Source organism: Globicephala melas, chromosome 19, assembly GCF_963455315.2.
Source record: "Globicephala melas chromosome 19, mGloMel1.2, whole genome shotgun sequence".
NCBI lineage: Eukaryota > Metazoa > Chordata > Mammalia > Artiodactyla > Delphinidae > Globicephala > Globicephala melas.
The window spans coordinates 12804515-12830750 of NC_083332.1; the positions used below are offsets into that span (position 1 = coordinate 12804515).

At 43.6% G+C, this 26236-nt stretch overlaps 1 protein-coding gene across 3 annotated transcripts in view; it reads left to right on the forward strand.

The window, feature by feature from the left end:
* Positions 1–1934: 1934 nt before the first annotated feature.
* Positions 1935–26236, forward strand: part of LOC115862556 (galectin-10-like) — a 31766-nt gene continuing 7464 nt past the window's right edge. Inside the window, exons 1-4 of one of the 3 annotated variants that reach the window (XM_060289596.1) lie at positions 1935–2068; positions 13076–13152; positions 13662–13872; positions 14483–14671. In XM_060289596.1, the coding sequence (XP_060145579.1) occupies positions 2048–2068; positions 13076–13152; positions 13662–13872; positions 14483–14509 (336 nt within the window). In that variant the 5' untranslated portion in view covers positions 1935–2047 and the 3' untranslated portion in view covers positions 14510–14671. Of the gene's footprint in view, positions 2069–13075; positions 13153–13661; positions 13873–14482; positions 14672–26236 lie in introns of those variants that run through there. The other 2 variants (XM_060289595.1, XM_060289597.1) reach the window with 2 other exon arrangements.

The window sequence follows — 26236 nt, forward strand, 5'->3', positions numbered from 1 at the left end:
GGATTGAGGGATTTGATGCTTGAGCTGCAACTACAAACCTGGCACATTTTTGTTAAGACAAGATAAGCATCAGACCGAGAGGTAAACTTTTGTGGTTTAGCCCTATGAGGAGGAAAGGACGTGGCAGCACATATCGAATTGGTGTGCTAAAGATGGACTTAAGAAGATGTGCTGTGTATGTGTGTGTGTATATACATGCACACATACAAATAAAATGGAATGTTACTCACCCATAAAAAAGAACGAAATATTGCCATTTGTAGCAACATGAATGGACCTAGAGAATATTATACTTAGTAAAGTTAAATCAGAGAAAGACCAATATGTTACGGATGTTACGGAAAAACCCGAATGAACTTTTTGGCCAATCCAACATGATATCATTTTTATGTGGAATCTAAAATAAAATAGAAATGAATCTATATAAAAAATAGAAACAGACTCACAGACATAGAAAATAAACTTACAGATACCAAAAGGGAAAAGGGGAGGGGGGTCATAAATTAGCAATATGCTAATAACAGATAGAAACTACTAGATGTAAAGTAGATAAGCAACAAAGATTTACTGTATAGCACAGGTAACTATATTCAATATCTTCTAATAACCTATAATGGAAAATAATCTGAAAATAAATAAGTGAAGATAGAAATACATAGTTGAATCACTTTGTTGTATACCTGAAACTAACACAATAATGTAAATCAACTAAACTTCAACTTTAAAAAGCACATGTGGCCTTCCCTGGTGGCACAGTGGTTAAGAATCCACTTGCCAGTGCAGGGGACACGGGTTCAAGCCCTGGTCCAAGAAGATCCTACATGCCACAGAGCAACTAACCCTGTGTGCCACAACTACTGAAGCCCGCATGCCTAGAGCCTGTGCTCTGCAACAAGAGAAGCGACCGCAATGAGAAGCCCGTGCACTGCAACAAAGAGTAGCCCCCGCTCGCTGCAACTAGAGAAAGCCCGCGCACAGCAACGAAGACCCAACTCAGCCAAAAATAAATAAATTTGTTTAAAAAATAGAAAGCACATGTATTAAAACTACAAAACAAGGCTTCCCTGGTGGCACAGTGGTTGAGAGTCCGCCTGCCGATGCAGGGGACACGGGTTAGTACCCCGCCCGGTCCGGGAAGACACCACGGCTGGGCCCGTGAGCCATGGCCGCTGAGCCTGCGCATGCGGAGCCTGTGTTCCGCAACGGGAGAGGCCACAACAGTGAGAGGCCCACGTACCGCAAAAAAAAAAAAATACAAAACAAAAAATTGGTGTGTTGACATCAGATCAGATCAGATCAGATCAGAGTTGGACTCTGTTTCTCCACAGCAGCCCCACCACAGCCATGGTGCTCCACGCCCCTCACCCTTAGGGCCCACACACCTGGTATTCATTCTCCAGCACCAAAAGTCGAAGCTCAAATGGCTGCCCACGGCTTCCCTGGCACAAAGGGTCAGAAGAAGCTATCTCTTCCTCTCCCCATCCCCCTTTCGTGGAGGCTGTTCATCACCATCATGTTGTTCGTGTAGACTCAGAAATGGAATGCGACGTTGCTGCCTCTCTCAGGACACATGCACAAATCCACCACAAATTCTGGGTTCTTTCTGCAAAGACAAGAGAATGGCTCCCTCATACAGGCCTTTACTGAAGAAAACAACCTCCTCAGGGACAAACACAGTCCTTCTCTCTCTCTCTTTCCCTCCCTCCCTCTCTCCTTCCCCTTCCCCCACCCTCTTTCTCAAAATATATACCTTTCTTACTTTGCCATCTCTCTCTCTCTCTCTCTCTCTCTCTCACAGGAAGGAAATTCCCGCCTGCAGTGTAATCTCACACTTTTGCATGAGCCACCTCAGCTCATTCTGGTGATTAAAGAAGACTAAAATGTTTCCAATGAGTGTTCCCCAAAATGCTAACACTCTCCCCTTGTGCTTCACCCTCCATCACACAAAAACTGGGATCTACTCACCCAGAGGGACACAGAAGATCTGCCTTGATCTTCACCGTGTAACCCACAGTAAGGGAAACAGACTGCCAGTAGGGGTTCGGCTATGGAAGAGACGGATACATGGGTGAGTGACAGGCCAGTGTTTTCTCTCCCACACTGTTGCCCAGGGAGAATCAGGATATATAAACATGGTTTTCTCTTGCAGCTCAGAGACATTAGCAGACCTCCAACAAGGAGACATTAATCTGAGTCCAGACATGCGCTCAGAGGCACAGATACACATATTACATACAAACACCTCCAAATGCAGAGAAAAAATATACAAAAGGACAATTATGCAAATCCAATGATTCCCACTGACACACATATGTACACATTCTCTTTCCCATTCTGTACCAGTACTCATTCAATGATTTGTTCCCAGGTGACCTGGCACAAGAAGCAGAGGTAACCAGATTCCTTCTTCCCATCCTTTATACCAAGGATTCCATAGTCTCCAGTTGGGTCTTTCTTCCCTATTGAAACTGTTGTGTGCGAGTCTGTCTGGAGAAGGTGCCCTATGAATGCTGTTAGGAGGTGGGTCACCCCTGATCCTTTCGCTCAGGCTATAGAGCCCTGCCTGCTATTCTTTTGAAATTTCTGACTCCAAAAGTGTATTCAGTCCACACTATCCAAAGTCCACTGTGATAATAAGAAGCAGTTTCTAACTGGAGATGCTGATATGCTTAATCTAAGTGCAGTTCTAGGTGTCTACGGATAAGCCACAATGATAAAATTATAACGAAGAGCTCCCTGGCTACCCTGCTTCATAAAATTGGTGCCTAACCCATGCTATATGCGACTGACTCTTTCTCTGACGTCAAATCTATTCCAGAATCTTTGCTGGCAATTTCCCTATTCACCCTAGACTTGGAGGAACACACCACCTGGATAAGGATCCCAGCTCTGCCACTGTGGGACCTTATTAAGGAAATTTAACCTCTGCTAGACCCATTCTTCTTATATGTAAAATATTTGATGAACATAATCCCAAATCAAAGGGTTGTTAGTAAAGCAATCAGAGGGATCCATCCATTTATCTGTTCATCCATTTATCCATTCATTTGACAATTGCTTACTGAGTGACTAACTGGCAGCAGGCTTTGTACTATTTGCATAAATGGAAAAGAACAGATAAAAATCTTGCTCCATGGAGCTTATACTCCAGTTGGAAAATATATGCAGTAACTTTTAAAATATAATACACAAGCAAAATATATAATGTATCAGAAGGGGATAAATGTCTCGAAAAAGATGTTGGTGGACTTCCCTGGTGACACAGTGGTTACGAATCCGCCTGCCAGTGCAGGGGACACGGGTTCAAGCCATGGTCCGGGAAGATCCCACATGCCGTGGAGCAGCTAAGCCCGTGCACCGCAACTACTGAGCTTGCGCTCTGGAGCCCGCGCACCACAACTACTGAGGTCCACACACCTAGAGCCTGGGCTCCACAACAAGAGAAGCCACCACAATGAGAAGCTCGCGCACCGCAACGAAGGGTAGCCCCCGCTCGCCGCAACTAAAGAAAGCCTGCGCGCAGCAATGAAGACCCAACACAGCCAAAAATAACATAAATAAAATAAATTAAATTTTTAAAAACGCTTAAGAAAAAAAGATGTTGGTAATGGAACAGAGCAGTCCACAGAGGGCTTAATTTGAAATAGGCTAGTTAAGGTAGTCCTCATTGAGGAGATGAGATTTGAGCAAAAGCTTGGAGAAGGTCAATAAAAGAGCCATGTGTATCTTGGGGAAGAACTTCCAGTCAGAGAGATCGGCTACCAATATGGACCACAATGTGAGAAGGCAACGTGAAGTTTTGAGGAACAGCAAGGATGACAGTATGACTGGAGTAAAGGGGGAGAGAGGCAGGACTTGAACTCGGGATATGGAAAAGTAGACCATAGGACGTTTGCTTTAAGTGAGATGGGAGCCCAAGGTAGAGGAGAGGGATCTGGTCTCATTTATGTATTTTTGTTTTTTTTATAAATTTATTTATTTATTTATTTTTGGCTGCGTTGGGTCTTCTTTGATACACACGGGCTTTTCTCTAGTTGCAGCGAGGGGGCTACTTTTTGTTGCAGTGTGCGGGCTTCTCATTGCGGTGGCTTCTCTTGTTGTGAAGCACAGGCTCTAGGCACGTGGGCTTCAGTAGTTGTGGCTCGCGGGCTCTAGAGTGTAGGCTCAGTAGTTGTGGTGCATGGGCTTAGTTGCTCCGCGGCATGTGGGATCCTCCCGGATCAGGGCTTGAACCCGTGTCCCCTGTATTGGCAGGAGGATTCTTAACTGCTGCGCCACGAGGAAAGCCCTCATTTATGTTTTAAAAGGATTTCCTCTGCTGCTGTGTGGAAAACAGACTGTAGGTGCACCTGGACAAAATAAGAAAGACTACTCATAAGGCTATTACAGTAATCCTGGAGAGCGGTGACGGGGACCTGGCTGAGGCTTGTGGAAATAGAGTTGGTAGAATTGTGGAGTTCAGTAAAGAGTCTCCCACCCATAGCAGTGAAGCCTGCAAGCCTTACAACACTGGACATGGCAGAGGCTCCCCATTCATCCTCTCCCTCCCCTCACAGTGATAGAGGCTATGAGTTCACCACCCCAGAAGAGCTCACCATCCCAGTGTCCCAGGCACGGAAACCAATGACACTGGCATCTGCAAGGCACCAAGAACTTTGGAGGCACGGGAAGTCATAATCAGGGCATGGAGCCTCACCTCTGACACAGACAGTGGAAGGTGGAAAGTGCTGACTCTCTATAACCAGAGGCATCTCGGGCAAGAGAAACCAAAAACGTGTGCTATAGCACCACCTACTGGAAAAGCCTCTAATTTCTAACTTGTTGAATCGATAGACTCAAGAGGAAGAGTGTTTGCTACTTCAAAAGCACAGGCAGAACAATTCATAAGGCACCATGAAGAACCATGGTAACACTGTACCACAAAAAGAAAATGCCAATTCTCCAGAAACCAAACTTAAAGTCAAGGAATACTGCAATCTAACTGAGAGCGAATTTAATACCTATCCCTCTCAAACTCTTCTAAATTATGAAGAGGAGAGAACGCTTCCTAACTCACTTTTCTTTGGCCAACGTTACCCTGATACCAACACCAGACAAAGGCAACACACACCAAAAAAAATTCAGGCCATTATTTCTTATGAACATAGGTGTAAAGATCCTCAACAAGGGAATTCCCTGGCAGTCCAGTGATTAGGACCCAACGCTTTCACTGCCGGGGCCTGGGTTCAATCCCTGGTTGGGGAACTAATATCCCACAAGCCACGTGGTGTAGCCAAAAAAAAATCCTCAACAAAATATTAGCAAGCTGAATAGAACATGTTACAGGATCATACACCATGGTCAAGTGGGCTGTATTCCAGGGATGCAAGGATGGTTCAACATCCAGATATCAATAAATGTGATACACCACATTAGAAAAATAAAGGATAAAAACCATGTGATCATCTCAATAGATACAGAAGAGTGTTTGCCAAGATTCAACCCCCAATAAGGATAAAAACTCTCAATAAATTGGGTATAGAAGAAACGCACCTCAAAATAGTAAAGGCCACATATGAAAAACCCACAGCAAACATCGTGCTCAAGGAAAGCTATCTCCCTAAAATCAGGAACGAGACAAAGATGCCCACTCTGCCACTCCTATTATACATAATACTGGAAGTCCTAGCCAGAGCAATTAGGCAAGACAAGGAAAAAACGGCATCCAAATTGGAAAGGAAAAAAGAAAACTGACACTGGTTTTGTTTGGCTTTTTGTTGCTTGGTTTTTTGTTTTTGTTTTGTTTTTTAATATTTATTTATTTATTTATTTGGCTGCATCGGGTCTTAGTTGCGGCATGTAGGATATTCGTTGTGGCATACAGGATCTTTCGTTGCAACACACGGGTTTCTCCCTAGTTGCAGTGTGTGGGCTTCTCCCTAGCTGTAGTACACGGGCTCCAGAGTGTGCGGGCTCAGTAGCAGTTGCAGCACGCAGGCGCAGTTGCCTCACAGTATGTGGGATCTTAGTTTCCCAACCAGGGATCGAACTCGCGTCCTGTGCATTGGAAGGCAGATTTTTAACCACTGGACCACCAGGGAAGTCCCTGACACTATTTTTGGATGTCATGATTTTATGTACAGAAAACTCTAACGACTCCATCAAAAATTATTAGAAATTATAAATGAATACAGTAAAGTTGCAGGGTACAAAATCAACAGACAAAAATATGTTGCATTTCTATATGCTAAAAATGAGCTAGCAGAAAGAGAAATTAAGAAAGAAATTGCAGGGAATTCCCTGGCAGTCCAGTGGGTTAGGATGCTGCACTTCCATTGCAGGGGGACGAGTTCAATGCTGTGCAGCATGGCCAAAAAATAAAAGAAAGAAAGAAAGAGAGAGAGAAAGCAATTGCCTTTATAACCACAACCAAGACAGGAATAAATTTAACCAAGGAGCTGAAAGACCTGTATGCTGAAAACTATACAACATTGAAAGAAATTGAACAAGACACAAATAAATGGAAACATAGCCCATGTTCATGGATTGGAAGAAATAACATTGTTAAAATGTCCATATTACCTATACAATTTACATGCTCAATGCAATCCCTATCAAAATCTCAAAGACATTTTTTACAAATAGAACAAAAAATTCTAAAATTTATATGGACCCACAAAAGACCCCAAAAGCCAAAGCAATCCTGAGAAAAAGCAACAAAAGTGAAGATCATACTCTCTGGTTTCAAACTATATTAAAAAGCCATGGTACTGGCAGAAAAACACGGTAATCAAAACCACATGGTATTGGCAGAAAAACAGATACATAATCAATGGAACAGAATTGAGAGCCCCAAAAGAATCCACACATATACGGATAATGAATTTATGACAAAGGAGCAAAGAACATACAATGGAGAAAGGATACTCTCTTCAATAAACATTGGAAAAATTGAACAGCCACGTGCAAAAAAAAAAAAGAAAAACAATTACCTCATACCATACACAAAAATCAACTCAAAATCGATTAAATACTTGACTCTAAGACCTGAAACCATAACACCCCAGAAGAAAACATAGCCAGTACACTGATTGACGTGTCTTAGCAATATCTTTCTAGATATGTCACCTGCCACGAGGGAAACAAAAGCAAAAATAAACAAATGGAACTACATCAAACTAAAAAGCTTCTGCACAGTAAAGGAAACCATCAACAAAATTCAAAGATAACCTACCAAATGGGAAAAGATATTTGCAAATGATATATCTGGTAAGGGGTTAATATCCAAAGTATATAAAGAACTCCTACAACTCAACAACAACAAGAAAACAAACAACCCGATTAAAAAGCGGACAGGGGGGCTTCCCTGGTGGCGCAGTGGTTGAGGGTCCGCCTGCCGATGCAGGGGACATGGGTTCGTGCCCCAGTCCGGAAGGATCCCACGTGCCGCGGAGCGGCTGCGCCCGTCAGCCATGGCCGCTGAGCCTGCGCGTCCGGAGCCTGTTGCTCCGAGGCGGGAGAGGCCACAACAGTGAGAGGCCCGCGTACCGCAAAAAAAAAAAAAAAAGAAAAGAAAAGAAGGGACAAACCAATATGGATACAGAAAGTTGTGTACAGTTTTTTAAAAAGGAGCCCTTGCACTTTCCCTGGTGGCACAGTGATTAGGAATCTGCCTGTCAAAGCAGGGGACACAGGTTCGAGCCCTGGTCCAGGAAGATCCCACATGCCGCAGAGCAGCTAAGCCCGTGTGCCACAACTACTGAGCCTGCGCTCTAGAGCCCCCCAGCCACAACTACTGAGCCCGTGTGCCACAACTACTGAAGCCCATGCACCTAGAGCCTGTGCTCCATAATGAGAGAAGCCACCGCAATGAGAGGCCCGTGCACCGCAACAAAGAGTAGCCCCCACTCTCCACAGCTAGAGAAAAGCCCGCGCACAGCAACGAAGAGCCAACGCAGCCAAAAATTAAAAAAAAAAAGGAACCCTGAAGCATCTCTTACAGAGATGTTAAACTCACTAGGATTATTCGGTATGTTAAATTATATGGGAAGAATTGTCCAATGAGTGACAAGCCTTCTTAGGTTATACTCTATGGTTAAATGTTATATACATTCTAGAACTTATATGAAATTTCTTTAAAAATCTTATATGTCCTGGTATAATGGTATTAGTCATAACTCTAGTTAAAATATTGTATATCACAGCAATAACCAAGTCTCTTTTTCAATTGCATTGTAATCAGATCTTTAAGTATGCCTTTTAAAGTCTTTTGTCATTTATAGACAGTTATTGTTTTACTGTTTTTTTCCCAAAAAAGCTTCGTCCTCAAGGTTCATAAAAAGGAATTTTTGACAAATACAGGTTTATGATATACTTCAGAAAATACTGCTGAACTAGATAAGAAACTGATTAATTCTAATGGAAACCCTGATGGCTTCATAAAACTGTTAACAGAAAGGAATTAGTTACACAGGACTGAGTGAAGTGGTGAATATGGTTGTAATTTTTATGGGTTTTATCTTAAATATTACTGGCTTTTTAAAAAATAAATTTGTTTTATTTTTGACTGTTGGGCCTTCGTTGCTGCGCGAGGGCTCCCTCTAGTTGCAGAGAGCGGGGGCTACTCTTTGTTGTGGTGAGCGGGCTTCTCATTGCGGTGGCTTCTCTTGTTGCAGAGCACGGGCTCTAGGCACACGGGCCTCAGTAGTCGTGGCACGTGGGTTCTAGAGCACAGGCTCAGTAGTTGTGGCTCACGGCTCTAAAGCACAGGCTCAGTAGTTGTGGCGCATTGGCTTAGTTGCTCCGCCGCATGTGGGATCTTCCCGGACCAGGGCTCGAACCTGTGTTCCCTGCATTAGCAGGCAGATTCTTAACCACTGCGCCACCAGGGAAGCCCTATTACTGGCTTTTAATCTGTGTTTTCCAGATATAAGGAAACCTTTAGCCTCAAGCTAATTATGATTTACTGCAACTTGGTAAATTATACCTTTGTGAGCAGAGTTGAAAGATCAGTCTTTTCTCTCTATTGATCCCTTTAGAAACTGGAAACTCTTAGGTTCCCAACAGAGTGAATAAGGAAGGTCACCTCCTGACAGGTGCAGGAATCTCAAGATATTGTGAAGACCTCAAGAAGCAAAGAATTCATCCAAATCTATAGACAGTGCAGGCAAAATCTGTGGCAAGCCCTTGTCATGGCTCTTCTGGCCTTGAGAATCCTTTTAAGAGCACAATCTGAGGTTCCTCATAAAAAAGTTAAAGCACAGCTAATTTAAAAGAGCCCGTGTCATCAACTACACTTATGTGAAAATCAGGACAAGTTTATTGAAACCAGACTTATTCTTCAAACCAGTTAGTCTTAATGTGGTTATATTTGATTAAAATGAGGATAATTTTAGAGAGAAGAACATTATGTTTCAGTGGATATTAAATTCTAGTTTTGTTAACTGAGGTCTGTATTTATTTTTTTATAGGGTCTTTTTTTAAAATTTATTTATTTAATTTATTTATTTTTGGCTGCATTGGGTCTTCGTTGCTGCACGGGCTTTCTCTAGTTACAGTGAGCAGGGGCTACTCTTTGTTGCAGTGTGTGGGCTTCTAATTGCGGTGGCTTCTTTTGTTGTGGAGCACGGGCTCTATGTGCACAGGCTTCAGTAGATGTGGTGCTCAGGCTCAGTAGTTGTGGCTCGCAGGCTCTAGAGCGCAGGCTCAGTAGAGCATGGGGTTAGCTGCTCCACGGCATGTGCAATCTTCCCTGACCAAGGCTCAAACCTGTGTCCCGTGCACTGCCAGGCAGATTCTTAACCACTGCACTACGAGGAAAGTCTGAGGTCTGTGTCTAGTATCTAAGACTCACCTCCCAGGTAGCTCCTTAGTGTTGTGTTACATTATTGTAAAGTGTAATTGAAATACTGAAAGGACACTCTAAGTTTCTTTCTGAAGTTTATCACAGCAATCTATCCTGGATAAAAATCAGATGCCTCGGGCTTCCCTGGTGGCGCAGTCCACCTGCCGATGCAGGGGACACGGGCTCGTGCCCCGGTCCAGGAAGATCCCACATGCCGTGGAGCGGCTGGGCCCGTGAGCCATGGCCGCTGAGCCTGCGCGTCCGGAGCCTGTGCTCCGCAACGGGAGAGGCCACAACAGTGAGAAGCCCACATACCGCAAAAAAAAAAAAAAATCAGATGCCTCATGACCTGCAACCACATTATGCATACTGGAAAAGGCATCATTTATGACTTTTTTTCCTTTTTTGGCCATATCATGTGGCATTCAGCATCTTAGTTTCCCGACTAGAGATCAAACCCGTGACCCCAGCAGTGGAAGCACGGAGTCCTAACCACTGGACCGCCAGGGAATTCCTGGAAAAGGTATCACTTAAAGAACTGTCGCCAACCTAGATAAAAGGACCCATACCAAGTATTCTTAACTAGCTCACACACAGCGAAACTGAAGGGAACTGACTCCTGAATTCATATTTCCCATGTAAGAAGAGCCTCTGCAGTGGACTGGTCTACAGAAAGGACTGCTGACCCCAAATTACACCCACACTAGGACGAGAAAAAGACAACAGCAGTGGTAGGCAGCTGACCCAAAAATCTGGACCCAGCCTTTAAGAGTCATTCTACTAATTTAACTGAACTCTTTACCAAATGTTTGTCTCCCTATCTACACTGAAAGTCATTGCTTTACCTCTAACCATACTATGCCCCTAATGTTTAGGATGGAAAGAAAATTCTCTGGGGAAGCTGTCAAAGACTGTAACTACTCAGGACATGTGTCACTGCTTGCTTCAGGTGTGCTGTTAAAAGCACATGTACAATGTTTGTGCAACAGTTCGATATAGTTTATAAAATGAATAGCCTATGAAAGGTTTCCCCGTTAGCATATCTCTGAGCTTGTTCACTATGTCTGATTAGTTTTCCCCCAATGTGGATAACTAGGCAAATATATATATGAAGAAAAAGGAGGCCTAGCACCAAAGGATACGGTGGACCCAGGGCCAGCAGCAACCAACCTGGCATTGAGGGACAAATATTTTGCTCTATCAAAAGATTTGCAGACAAAAGGGAAAATGATAGAGGAACTTTTCACATACTGAGGGATGGCAAAGGCATTCTGGCTTTTACATGATATAACTTGAACTGTATGCTGACCAGAGTGGCCTGTTTTGTGGCCTATTGAACATCCACTGTACATCTGCTTTGGCCACTGAACATGAAAATGCATTTTAAAAATGCATTTAAAAGTCAAAATGGAGTGACCAGGGCTTCCCTGGTGGCGCAGTGGTTGGGAGTCCGCCTGCCGATGCAGGGGACACGGGTTCGTGCCCTGGTCCGGGAAGATCCCACGTGCCGCAGAGCGGCTGGGCCCGTGAGCCATGGCCGCTGAGCCTGCGCTCCGCAACGGGAGAGGCCCGCGTACCGCCAAAAAAAAAAAAAATGGAGTGACCATGGTTCAGGCGTCCAAGATGGAGCTGGACGGCCATTGTGGATGTGATTTTAGACCCATTCCTGTTTTGCTGAGAACCTGAATTTCCTGAACTGTGTCAGACTCAGGATGACACCAGTTGTTCTCAAAGCAGTGTCTGCTGCCGGTTGTAACCTTATGGTCTCAAGGTCTCCTCTTACAGCTATTAATTTTTTTCTTACTTTGGGAATAGTAACAAACAAGAAGGCTGAAGACATAGCCTTCTAGCAGAAGGCACTAGAGTCTTTAGTCAGAGGAGGGGATGAGGGAGTGTGTGCGTAAGTGCAAGGAGGTGAGGCTGTGCATTTGTCTTCACGGCTCTGAGTGTGTGACTACAGCACACCAGTGCCTGTTACAGTGAGTAAGAATGTAGGGAGGTATGTGTGACATGACGAACTGCATGTCTTTGTGTGACTATATGTGAATGTGTGTGTGTGAGAATCTGTGACTGGGTGTCGATCGGTGAATATGTGTGTGGATTTGTCTGCATGTGAGGGTTCTCCCCTACACAGCAGTGACTGTTTAAATGACTGTGGGTCTTCCCATGTGTATCAGTGTGGATCCTGGTTGGCAGAAGTGGTGGCCTTGTGGCCTGTGAGTTACCCAGAACTCACCTCTGAGCATTGATGAGAGCAGAAGGAGTGATTCCTTAGATGCCTCTTCTCGAGAAGAGTGAGAGAAGGTGACCTCAGACTGTAGGGCGCTGCATCTCCAGTCTGGGTGCACACACAGCTCCACCTCAGGTATCCTCCCCAAGTCAGCCCTTCCCATTGCCTCACAGGAGGAGGCTGAGCAGATCCTGGACCCCAGGGGAAAGCTGTTGGGAGACTTGGTTCCAGAGAATCAAATCACCTGAAGCTGGAAGGAACACGTTCAGCCTCAGTCCAGACAGTTTACAGCAGATTTCAGTCAACAACTTGCAGATTCTCCCCAATTACTTTCCTGTCCCACACCCTTTGTACAAGTACTGACTGTGTTCTCAACAACGCTGTATACGTTCTTGAAAGGACATGCATTCCCCTTGATGATTCCGATGCGTATACATCTACATCCCACACACAGGGGTTTCCTTTTCCATTATTACGTCCCCCTCTCTTTAAACAAATGTTTTTCCCTGGAGTGAATTTTTACACTTTCATATTTTTATATCCTCAAGTCTTGTCTTCAGAGTTTCAGATGGTAGAAAATAACTGCAGGCAGTATTCCTGAAAGGGTCCTCCCCCTTCTGACAGGTCGCTCCTGTATGGACCCTGCATGTGCCAGTGATTAGGCTAAAGGTTTTGCTCATCTATTCCTGAGAACACCCTATGAAGTGGGAATTTCTGATAATCCTCCTTGTACCAAGCAAACTGAGGCAGGGAGAGTTCAAGTAACAGATCTAAGGTCTCACTGCTCGTAAGGGGCAGAATCAGGATTCGAATCCAGGCAGCCTGGCTCTTGAACCCTTGCTCTTAACTATGATCCTCTCATCTCTTCAAGGACACAGGGACCTGACTCTCGTGAAGTGGGGAGATTGGGGCCCTCAGAGTTTGTTCTTTGATGTGTAACCTGCTGCACCCCTGGGAACCGCTGTAGGAGGGGAGCCCACACCTGGCCTTGCCCCTCATCCACTCTTGTCTCCCCATGGCAGGTCCTGTACACATGGCGTGTGTCCTTGTCTATGGGTTCTTCAGTGACAATCAGAGGGAAACCTGACATATCTTTCAGGTGGGTACTCTATAGCCCATGGGTGGGGAGGTGAAGGAGAAGTGAGAATATTAGAGTATGGGGGCGGGCAGGTCACTTCATGTATGAGTGATGTTAAAACATGTAAATAGCATAATGGTAGCACAATGCATATGCAGGTCCTGGAGACCCCTGCAGTACCAGGCATTATGCCTGCAGTTGCAGAACTGTTGGCAGGTCTTGGGGTCTGAGAAAAGGGGTCAGGGCTTTGGCTCTTCATCAAGGGGCATAGGACTTCCAGCAGATAAAGAACCAGTAGCCCCAGGCCAGTGACTGCTGCTCAATTTGAATCCTGGGCCAAGGAACAGGGCATCCTGCTATCCTGGGCAGGATAAGCTGAAGGAGGCCCACAGGAACAAGGATTACAGTATCCCCCAGGAAGGCCTTCCTCCTACCAGGGAGGAATCGGGAAAGAATGTGTGTGTGTGTGTCAAATGTGGGTTCCCCCACAAGAAGAGGCCTATTCAACATGCCATGTGCTTGCCCATCAGCAAGAACACAGAAATGCAGGTGGATTTCCACACTGGGACTGACGAGAACTCAGACGTTGCCTTCCATTTCCAAGTGTACTTTGGCATATCTGTGAAGATAAACAACCGTCAGAATAGGAGCTGGAACTGTGAGGTGGCATCCTCTGGAATGCCCTTTGTGGATGGCCAACCATTTGAACTGCACATCTCGGTGCTGCAAAATGAGTACCAGGTAAGTGCACCCAGGAACCATCCATTCCATGGCCTCTACAAGCTCTCAGAGGAGGACACAGCTCTCCCTGGCCTTGCCCCAAGTGTCCTTCAGGGTCCATCTCCCATAACTACTCCTGCCCCTTTAATCACAAAGCACCCTCTGCTTGTACCGCCATCCTCAGGTCTTTTCCCAAATCGAACCAGGGTCAAGATCAGCTTACCTGCCACTTCCCTCAAGGTGGAGAATTTGCTCTGACTTCACCCATAGTTATCATTTCTACCTATGCTGTTATTATTTGAATTTTCATGTCACTAAATAGTTAAGATATGCATATGAGTAATTTTAATCCATCCAATATAAGTCTTTCTCTCACTCTCAAACCAGGACAACTGTTACTAGTTTCTTTACACTCATTCCAGAGGTAATATATGCTTATACAAGTACATCTAACTATCTACCCCTTTATATATAAAGAAAATATATACTTTTATTAATGGATAAAAATATATACTTTTATCCATTTTATATATATATATACTTTTTTTTTTAAAGAAAAGGTGTCATGAGTTTCTCTATATATCACACCATGAAGACTAGAGTTTATTTGTAATTTAAGAATATATCTTAGGGGCTTCCATGGTGGCGCAGTGGTTGAGAATCTGCCTGCTAATGCAGGGGACACGGGTTCGAGCCCTGGTCTGAGAAGATCCCACATGCTGTGGAGCAACTAGGTCCGTGAGCCACAACTACTGAGCCTGCGCGTCTGGAGCTTGTGCTCCGCAACAAGAGAGGCCGCGACAGTGAGAGGCCCGCGCACTGCGATGAAGAGTGGCTCCCGCTCGCCGCAACTAGAGAAAGCCCATGCACAGAAACGAAGACCCAACACAGCCAAAAATAAATAAATAAATAAGAATATATCTTAGATCCATGACGTTTCGTAATTTAATGTTTGCATAACATTCCAATAGAAGGATTACCAAAAATGGTTTAACTTGACCCTTATTAATGCACATTTAGGTTGTTTCCAATATTTTGCTCTCAAGAATGATGCTGCAGTAAGGTTTCTGTACCACACTTTTGTCATTATCAACCTCCCAATACTTACATTGGAGGAATAACTGGTTCAAAAACCATATGAATTTTAAATATGACAAACTAACACCCAAAAAATGACTGCTTCTGAAGAGTCTCACCAATAAAGAACATGTTCAAATATTCTGCCCTTTTTAAATGGCTAGGCAAAAATAATAATATTTTTTAAGACTGAGGTAGAGCATCTTTTCATATGTCTATAAGCTGTTAAAATAATATCTTATTTTTAAACCATCTGTACTATTCTACCTCTTTAAGACCACTTGAGTTTCATTCTTCACCACCGTCACCCCAAATCTAAGGTACTCAAAGAAAAAACTGGGTGATCAGAGTAAATGGCAGCAAAGTTTGCAGAACTGAAGTGTATGCATTCAGTGAACACTTACCAACCCCTTAGCCTGTGATGCTCTGTGCAAGAGACAGGGAGTGAAGATTCATGAGACACAGTTCTTGGCCATGAGAAGCTTCTAAGCTAGAGGAAAGGCCATGCAAATATAGACCGTGCAACAGAGAGTGGTAGAACCTCCCTGGAGGAATAAGAGAAATACAGAAAACAAAGAGAACAAGTCTCCAAAATAGTCCCAAAAGTTAGCCTATAAAAAGAAGCATATCTACTGGGTTTTGAAGTTTAAATAGGGGTTTTCTGAGTGGATAGTGTGTGTACTAGGGTAGAAGTAGAAAGGAAGACTGAAAGTTTGTTTGGTGGCATACTGTATTTCTGACCCATTTTCCCTTCCCGGTAACGGTAAATGGCCAAAAATATTATAGCCTTGCCCATCGACTCCCACCACAATCTGTGAAGTTTGTGCAAGTGTGGAGAGATGTCTCCCTGTCCTCAGTGTGTGTCTGCTAAAGAGGGATGTGACCAGGGCTTCCCTGGTGGCGCAGTGGTTGAGAGTCCGCCTGCCGATGCAGGGGACGCGGGTTCGTGCCCCGGTCCAGGAAGATCCCACATGCCGCGGAGCGGCTGGGCCGGTGAGCCATGGCCGCTGAGCCTGCGCGTCTGGAGCCTGTGCTCCGCAACGGGAGAGGCCACAGCAGTGAGAGGCCTAGCGTATCGCAAAAAAAAAAAAAGAGGGATGTGACCAGACTCCCCATTATCAAGGAGGTCCCTCCATCTAAGTGACCATGTGACTCCCAGAGTTCGCTAACAGATTGGCTCCTCCTCACCCTTCCCCAAAACTTGATCATTAAAACTTCTGAAAACTTAACAGGGTTTGGTTCTTGCTTTGGGGGAAAAAAGAGTAAGTGGTCATCACCAAGAGGGGTGTGAAAGTACTATAGAAAAGATCAAGGAATCTAAAAGCATAGCTATTTCTCTGACACAAGGAGTAAGGGACAGGGTCACTGAAATGTCTGCAAAGACATTAGTAAAAATATCCTTATATAGTACCTACTATATGCCAGACACTGAACCAAAACCCTTCCCCCATTTCAGACAACTAAACCAAGATATAAGGCATCTGTCTATATACACAAAGCTATAATTGGTGATATGGGGAAGAAACTTTGTAATTTGAGGGAAATCAGGTGAAATTCATAAAAACTACTAGAACTGATAAACAAATTCAGCAAGGTAGCAGGATACAAGATTAACATACAGAAATCGGTTGCATCTCTGTCTCCCCAGGAATAGGAGAAAATATGATAATAGTCACGTTTACATCAAGCCAGATTTACTGCTATAACTATCCTGATATCCCTATAGAAGTTGTGCTGTGGTTTTTTTTTGTTCTACTTTAATAGAAAGTTTAAAGCAAATATTTAATTGCTGACCTCAGAAATTTTGATAGTTACACACATATTTGGGAGTTTGTTGGTCTCATTTGGAGACTTCCTTTGGACCCTCCTTTATGTACCTTTTAAAAATAAAAGTGAAAATATCTTTAAAAAAAAAAAGAAAAAAAAAAAGAAATTGGTTGCATTTCTTTTTTTTTTTACATCTTTATTGAGTATAATTGCTTTACAATGGTGTGTTACTTTCTGCTTTATAACAAAGTGAATCAGTTATACATATACATATGTTCCCATATCTCTTCCCTCTTGCATCTCCCTCCCTCCCACCATCCCTATCCCACCCCTCCAGGCGGTCACAAAGCACTGAGCTGATGTTTACACTAACAATGAAATATCAGAAAGGGAATGTAAAAAAAAAATTATCCCCTTTAAAATCACATCAAAAGAAAAAAACTACTTAGGAATAAACCTGACCAAGGAGCTGAAAGACTTGTATGTTGAGAACTGTAAAACTTAATAAAGGAAACCATCCTTTCCTTAGGGAGTATTCTACTTGCCACTTCCATAGTTTTTCAGAGAGTCAGATTTATGAATAACTCTGAATCACTTTTTCTTCTTATGTGGTTCTGTTTATTTAAAGGAAGAGACATATACTTTGATTAAAAAATTAAAAAGCAGAATGTTTAAAAGATATAAAAGAAATCAAAGATGATTTAAAGAAATGGAACGATATCCCATACTCTTGGATTGGAAGAATTAATATCATTAAAATGGCCATACTACCCAAAGCAATCCACAGATTTAATGCAATCCCTATCAAATTACCCATGATATTTTTCACAGAACTAGAACAAATAATCCTAAAATTTATATGGAACCATAAAAGACCCAGAACTGCCAAAGCAATCCTGAGGAAAAAGAACAAAGCAGGAGGCATAATCCTCCCAGACTTCAGACAATACTACAAAGCTATAGTAATCAAAACACTGTGGTACTAGCATATGGATCAATGGGACAGAATAGAGAGCCCAGAAATAAACCCACACACCTACAGTCAATTAATCTTCAACAAAGGAAGCAAGAATATACAATGGAGAAAAGACAGCCTCTCCAGCAAATGGTGTTGAGAAAGTTGGACAGCCAAATGTAAATCAAGGAAGTTAGAACACATTCTCACACAATACACAAAAATAAACACAAAATGGCTTAAAGACTTAAACATAAGACATAACATCATAAAACTCCCGGAGGAGAACATAGGCAAAACACTCTCTGACATAAATTGTACCAATGTTTTCTTAGGTCAGTCTCCCAAGGCAATAGAAACAAAAGCAAAAATAAACAAATGTGACTTAATCAAACTTACAAGTTTTGCACTGCAAAGGAAACCATAAACAAAACAAAACAGCAACCTACAGACTGGGAGAAAGTATTTGCAAATGATGCAACCAACAAGGGCTTAATTTCCAAGATATACAAACAGTTCATACAACTCAATAACAAAAAACAAACAAACAACACAATTGAAAAACAGGCAGAAGACCTAAATAGACATTTCTCCAGGGACTTCCCTGGTGGCGCAGTGGTTGAGAATCCACCTGCCAATGCAGGGGACACGGGTTCGAGCACTGGTCCAGGATGATCCCACATCTGCGGAGCAACTAAGCCCATGCACCACAGCTACTGAGCCTGCACTCCAGAGCTTGCAAGCCACAACTACTGAGCCTGCACACCACAATAACCGAAGCCCATGTGCCCTAGAGCCTGCACACCGCAACTACTGAGCACATGCACTGCAACTACTGAGCACATACGCCGCAACTACTGAAGCCCACGTGCCCTAGGGCCCACATGCCACAACTACTGAGCCTGTGTGCTGCAACTACTGAAGCCCCTGCACCTAGAGCCCATGCTCTGCAACAAGAGAAGCCACCACAATGAGAAGTCCCTGCACCGTTAACAAAGAGTAGCCCCCACTCGCCACAACTAGAGAAAGCCCACGCGCAGCAATGAAGACCCAACGCAGCCCAAAAAAAAAAAGTCTACAAATAACAAATGTTGGAGAGGGTGTGGAGAAAAGGGAACCCTCTGACACTGTTGGTGGGAATGTAATTTGGTGCACCCGCTATGGAAAACCGTTTGGAGGTTCTTCAAAAAACTAAAAAAAAAGTTGCCATATGACCCAGCAATCCCATTCCTGGGCATATATCCAGATAAAAGTATAATCCAAAAAGATACATGCACCCCTATGTTCAAAGCAGCACTATTCACAATAGCCAAGATATGGAAACAACCTAAATGTCCATTGACAGATGAATAGATAAAGAAGATGTGGTACATATATACAATGGAATACTACTCAGCCATAAAAAAGAATGAAATAATGCCATTTGCAGCAACATGGATGGACCTAGAGATCATCATACTAAGTGAAGTAAGTCAGAAAAAGACAAAAAGCATATGATATCACTTACATGTGGAATCTAAAATATGACACAAATGGGACTTCCCTGGTGGTCCAGTGGTAAAGAATCCGCCTTCCAATGTGGGGGACATGGGTTTGATCCCTGGTAGGGGAACTAAGATCCCACATGCCATGGGGCAACTAAGGCCCCGTGCCAAAACTGCTGAGCTCTCGCATCTCAACCAGAGAGCCTGCGTGCCGCAAACTACAGAGCCCATGCTCTCTGGAGCCCGAGCACAACAACTAGAGAGAGAAAAACCCGCGTGTCACAACTAGAGAGAAGCCTGCATGCCACAGCTAAGACCTGACGCAGCCAAAAAAAATAAAATAATAAAAAAAAATAAAATATGACACAAATGAACTTTATCTACGAAACAGAAATAGACTCACAGACATAGAGAACAGACCTGTGATTGCCAAGTGGGAGAGGGATAGGAGAAGGATAGACTGGGAGTTTGGGATTAGCAGATGCAAACTATTATACATAGAATGGATAAACAACAAGGTCCTACTGTACAGCCCAAGGAACTATATTCAATATCCTGTGATAACCCATAATGGGAAAGAATATGAAAAAGAGTATATATGTATGTATAACTGAATCACTTTGCTGTACAGCATAAATTAACACAACATTGTAAATCAACTATATTTCAACAAAATAATTTTTTTAAAAACAACAGTGCTTCACACAGATTCTTTTAAAATCAGGTGAAATTTCTTAATTCTTCCTTCATTCTAAGGATGTTTATTGTTTTGGGTTTTTTTGTGTTTTTTTTTTTTTGGTTTTTTTTTTTTTTTTTGCGGTACGCGGACCTCTCACTGTTGTGGCCTCTCCCACTGCGGAACACAGGCTCCGGACACGCAGGCTCAGCGGCCATGGCTCACGGGCCCAGCCGCTCCGCGGCATGTGGGATCTTCCCGGACCGGGGCACGAACCCGCGTCCCCTGCATCGGCAGGCGGACTCTCAACCACTGCGCCACCAGGGAAGCCCAGGATGTTTATTGTTAATTGACACTGCCTCGCTTTGTGCAAGGTGCACTGGAGAAATTAAAGAAAGAAAATGACAAGGTCAGAATTTGAAACTTTTAATCCAAGGAAGAGTCGGGGCACAGAAAATTGCCCTCAAAGAATCCTTTCCCTTGTATCCAAAAATTGCAAGATTTTTGCAATTTATGTGGGCGGACACCTGGGGCTTACATTTTGGAAATGAATTATCAGGCTTTTAGACCAGGGAGGGAAGAATTTGTTATCGGAACAAGCAAAATTTGTAAACATGGATGCAGTGACCAGACTCTGGTCTTGATGTTGTTCCAGTTAACCACTGCAGAATAACAAATCTCCCCCAAACATATTGATTTAAAGCAATAATTTATTATCTCACCCAGTTTTGCAGGTTTACCCCCACTCATATGGGTACCGTATCATGCAGCTTTAATCAGATCATGATGGGGCGTAGAGTTTTCTGAAGGATCTCCTGGTCTGGGCTAGCAGATGGATGCTTTCCTCATGTCTGACATTTCATTTGGGGTGGCTAAAACAGCTAAGGGTAGGCTAGTTATTTCTTTCTTACAAAACCTGCATGGCTATCTTAGATGGCCTCAATCATGGAGGCCTCAGGGGTTTTGGACTCAGTGACTGGCTTCCACCAGTGAAGCAGAAAGTACAAGATATAATAGGACCTAGCCCCGGGAGTCAGGCAGTGCCACCCCCATCACATCCTATTGTTCAAAGGCAAGTCAAAGAGACAGCCAAGGGCTTCCCTGGTGGCACAGTGGTTGAGAGTCCGCCTGCCGATGCAGGGGACGCGGGTTCGTGCCCCAGTCCGGGAAGATCCCACATGCCGCGGAGCGGCTGGGCCCGTGAGCCATGGCCGCTGAGCCTGCGCATCCGGAGCCTGTGCTCCGCGACGGGAGAGGCCACAACAGTGAGAGGCCTGCGTACAGAAAAAAAAAAAAAAAGAGAGAGACAGCCAAAATAATGGATGCTTACTAAGCTAATTGTGGTAATCATTTCATGATGTATTATGTTGTACACCTGAAACTTACACAGTGCTGTGTGTCAATTATATCTCAATAAAAATGGAAGGAAAACCACCCGAGGGAAAAAAAAAAAAGAGACAGCCAAAATCATGGGGAGGAGGCTACATAGGGCATGGGTCTTCTGACTTATGGTTCTTGGGAAGTCATCCTTGGCCACTACCTACTGTTCCACCCTCAGGCCCCAGTGACTTCACACTTCCCACGTACCAAAAACACTAACGTCTCTCTAAAGAATTCCCAAGCGTCGTACAATCACAAAAAAACAGGCTCAGGAATGATGTCCAGCATCTCATTATCTCAACCAGGACCTGGTGCTCACGAAGTCGATGCGTATAAATCCTCAGGTGCAGTTCCTTTCAACGTGAGCGCTAAAGGGACATGATCTGCCTCACACACACCAAGCACACAACGCTGAAAGAGACACAGGGGAAAAACGCAGTCAACACACCCATTTTAAGAGGGGGCAGCAGGAGATGTATAGCAATCCTCGGTCCCTATCATTTCTGAAACCAGCCAGCCTCAAATCTATCATTCTCTACGGGACTCCTTCTCTGCAGCAATTGGCACCACCCTCCATTCTCAGCTTCTATGAGTTCTTGCAAGACGGTAAAACGGGAGCTCCTTCCTTCTAGAGGCTCTGATCATCTGCTCCTTAGTAAAGTCTGGAGAACCACTTAGGAGACACGAAATATTGCCTACAAATAGACCAAGACAGATTGAAGAAAGTCCTCTGTGTCCACAAGGACTATCTCAGGCATCCGTTTTGATCATTCATATCATCTCTCACCACGCCCACCGTCACAGCTTGTTCTTCAACTGTAACCTTACTAACTGGTCTGCCTCTGTCCTTAACCTTCTCAACGTAACCTCCAGATACCTTGAGGGGGCAACTCACAGCTCACCGTGCTCTTCAGGCCTTTCTTCCTGGTCTCATTCCACAGGGGAATGAAATTTCCTCCTCTCTATCTGTAAACTCTTGGGTTCTGATTTGGCACAATCTCCTTCTTACACCTGCCCTGTCTCATTCTTGGTCACTTCAGCATTTTGAAAATGGATCGTAGAACCCCATCAGTAGCCTGTAACTCATGTTTTGGGGAATTAGGCAATTCTTGGTCTAAGTGGATAAAAACTATCCTGTGGCCCACAGCCTACTGAGCAGAGCATGAGTTAGATTTTATATCAACTTGTCCCTTGGCTGGTGGCTACTTTATTTGAATAAACTACAGAACCCTGCACAGTGGCCCTGCTAAACAAACATGTAATAACTGCCCTTCCCTGAATGATATTTGTCAACCAGTCCACTTCACACAGATCGTTACATTCATCTCCATCTTAGATACTGCTCTGTGCTCAGGGTGGCCAGTAGAGGTGTTTCAGATACAAATATTTGTAAATATTTTCAGATACAAAAATTTGAAGTGCCTCTGGTGACTTCCCCAGCCCCCATTTTCCTCAATCCTTCTCAATCCCTGATCATCTCTCAGCTAACAGGGCATTTCTCAAGAAATGGAAAGCCAGTCTTGGGTCCTAAAGCCTTCCCTTCTCAGTGCCTTTTGCTCTTCCCAGTCTGTGCCAGAGTCCCCAAAAGAAGAAGTTCTGTTCTGTGATAATTCTACTCTTTTTTTTTTTAACATCTTTATTGGAGTATAGTTGCTTTACAATGTTGTGTTAGTTTCTACTGTATAACAAAGTGAATCAGTTATACATATACACATATTCCCATATCCCCTCCCTCTTGCGTCTCCCTCCCACCCTCCCTATCCCACCCCTCTAGGTGGTCACAAAGCACTGGACTGAACTCCCTGTGCTATGCAGCTGCTTCCCACTAGCTATTTATTTTACATTTGGTAGTGTATATATGTCCATGCTACTCTCTCACTTCGTCCCAGCTTACCCTTCCCCCTCCCCGTGTCCTCAAGTCCATTCTCTAACTCTGTGTCTTTATTCCTGTCCTGCCCCTAGGTTCATTAGAACCTTTTTTTTTTTTTTTTTTAGATTCCATATATATGGATAATTCTATTCTTGACGCCCAAGTCCCCAAAAGCCGTTTCCCCTCTGTGGCGTGTCCGTGGTGCTGACTAATGATGGCTCTAATGTGGAAGCACGTCTGTTTCCAAGTGAGGGGCAGGCAACACAGAATAAAAGGGCCTTTTTTTCTGATGAGTCATAGCACTAACTCTCTATGATGGACGAAACATAAATTCACTTTGGATTTTCTGTACAAAAATTTGCAGGGACTTCCCTGGCGGTCCAGTGGTTGGGACTCCCTGCTCCCACTGCAGAGGGCACGGGTTCGAACCCTGGTCAGGGAACTAGGATCCCACATGCCGTGCGGCCACACACACACACAAAAATTGCAAATTGTTTCAGATTCTTCTAACAGGAATTCTTAGGCAAGAGAGTTTAGAACTGGAGAAAAACTCAATTTTCATCAGCATTTCATATATTGATTACTCAACAACTATTAAAATATTTTACATATTCTTCCTCCCAAAGAACCAAGATGCTGTAATAGTTGCTCAAAAACAGCAAAAAATTTGCTGTTTTCATTTTCATAAAACTGCAATGGTAAAATAAACCTACATTCCATACTATGGTCTCATAAGCCATATATCAAGACGGATGGGATTTCCTCACCCTTCCCTCACAAAATAGATAAAACATTAATATAGGGATAATTCAACAAGAGTTGGCAATTACTCTGAATATTAAAGTACTAGTATGTTCTATCAATAAAGGGCTGATGTAAAAAATAAGCAGAAGTTACAATATTACCAACAAAAAAAAAGAAGAAATATACCACAGCATGTTTATGGCTCTACTTCAATACTTTATTTTTAGGGACCACAAGATGAGTTAAGAAGCTCTGGTAAATATCAGAGAGGCAGGATCCCTATCACAAGGCCTTTGAGTACCAACATAAGAGGCTTATACTTTGTCCTGAGGACATCTGTGAGCCTTAGGAAGCTACAGAGCCGGAAAGCAACAAGGTCGTCTTCTGCCATCAGACACTATTTATTAAATAGAACAATGAATGAAGACCAAGTGTCTACCAAACCTGAAGACTGTCCCATCCCCAGGGCCCCTGCTGTGAAAGTTGTCACACGGAGAGAAAGCATGGTTTGGAAATCAGGGGATGTTAATTACATGGGCCCTGTCACAGAGCAGCTACTCAAAACAGATGTGTGCAAGGAGTGCAGGAATAACCAAGTGAGTGAGCGTGCCCCAGTTCTACTCTGAATATTCAACCAGGGACACTGTTTTTTGTGGATCTCTCTGATATCTCCTCCCATCTCTCTTGGTGGTGAATGGCTGGTGCAGGACAGGAAGACAGAATCCACTGGTATAGGGAGCAATTCTGGAAAACAGCCCAGACCCTAATGGGGGCGCACCTTCAGATCTGAATGAGCTGAGTACATTAAAAGGAACTGAGAACAGAATCCAGGTTTCACTCCCTGCCTTTGTTTGACCTTTTGCAAACACAGCTAAGGCACCAACTTGGAGATTATACCCTGTGGTACTGGAGTACTGTCCCTCAAGATGCCTTATACCAACAACCACTGTATAGTATAGTTCTCAATAAGAGGTAGACATAGAATTGACCCCTCTCACCATGACTCCCATGACCCATTTTGGGGAATATGTGTTTCTGTTCCTGCGATTCCAGACCCTGCAGATCTAGAGGTCGTGGTTCCCAGGGGAGGAACCACTTCCGCCAGAGGACACAGCAAAAGCTCCATTAACCTTAAGCTTTCATTGCCACCCAATCACTTTTGGGCTCTTCATGTCAAGAGGACAGCAAGCAAAGAAATAAATTACTATACTGGCAGGAAACAGGACTGCTGCTGTGTAATAGGAACAAGGAAGAATATGTCTAGAACTCTTGATGCCTCCATGCCCAGAACTAACTGTAGATGGGGAATTGCAGCATCATCAGTGTGATGAGGGAAAAGTAACCAGGGTTCAGATTGCTCAGACAGGAAGGTATATGTTTATTTCAACAAGTAAGCAACATAGATCAAGAGAAGTACCGGTCAAGTATGAGAGGAGTCTTGAATGTTAATACACAAACAAAATTCTGACCAAGACCAACTATAGCAGTGAAGACCTCGTCCAACTGTATATCTTTAAAAACAAAACAAAACAAAACAAAAACAAGTGTGACTGGCTGCCAACTTGACAGAGCAGTGGCAGGATGGAGTGAACTTCTGTGAGGCACCAGTGGCCCTGAGTGGTGCAAGGGGTGACTCTAACAGAAACTATCAACACACTGCCCATGCTCCTTGGACCTTCAGTGTGCACCAGCAGATTTCCAACTGCCAGTATCTTCATCTGTGCATTATTATCCTCTTCTGGAACTACAGAAAGCCATACTGCCCACATATGCGTGGCAATCTGGAAACGCCAAAGAATTAACATGTACTGTACCAGGAAATAACCCTAAGCAATGACACTTAGGAGTTGCCGTATAAATAGCCCAACACCCTCAACCCTCCAGTGAGATCATTCTGAGGCGTGTTTTGCACTGCTTTCCAAAGTTTTCTCGTGGGCTTAAATTCCAGCTTTGCACTGTAGTTGCTGGCTTAATAGAGCACTCTTTATTGGCTGCCTTCCCTCCCCTGTTAACACACCCCTAACTCCCTTCTCTTCCCAAATAAATTACTTACACTTGTTCCCGGGTCTAAAGGTCTACTTCTGAAAAAACCCAAACTAAGAGAAGTCATGCAATGTTTTTCAACAGTTTCCCTTGTTTGTTGCAACTTACGGATAGTTTATCTTAAATTTGCTTATGCATAAGACTCTTCATACCTTTCCCTTTGGATTTCATTTTCCAGTCTTCTAAATACAAATGGTGCATTATTTGTTTTGTTTCAGGTGAGAAAGCTCTTGATGGGTTCCTAGAGCTTACACTTTTTATAAACATTTCCACTGCATATGTGCCAGTTATTATTCCTAGTGTTACTAAAATAACTGTAAAATATGTATCCCAAAATTCCCTAAAGGCTACAAGTTATGTAAACAGAACCCAGCTCCCAGTCTTGTGTA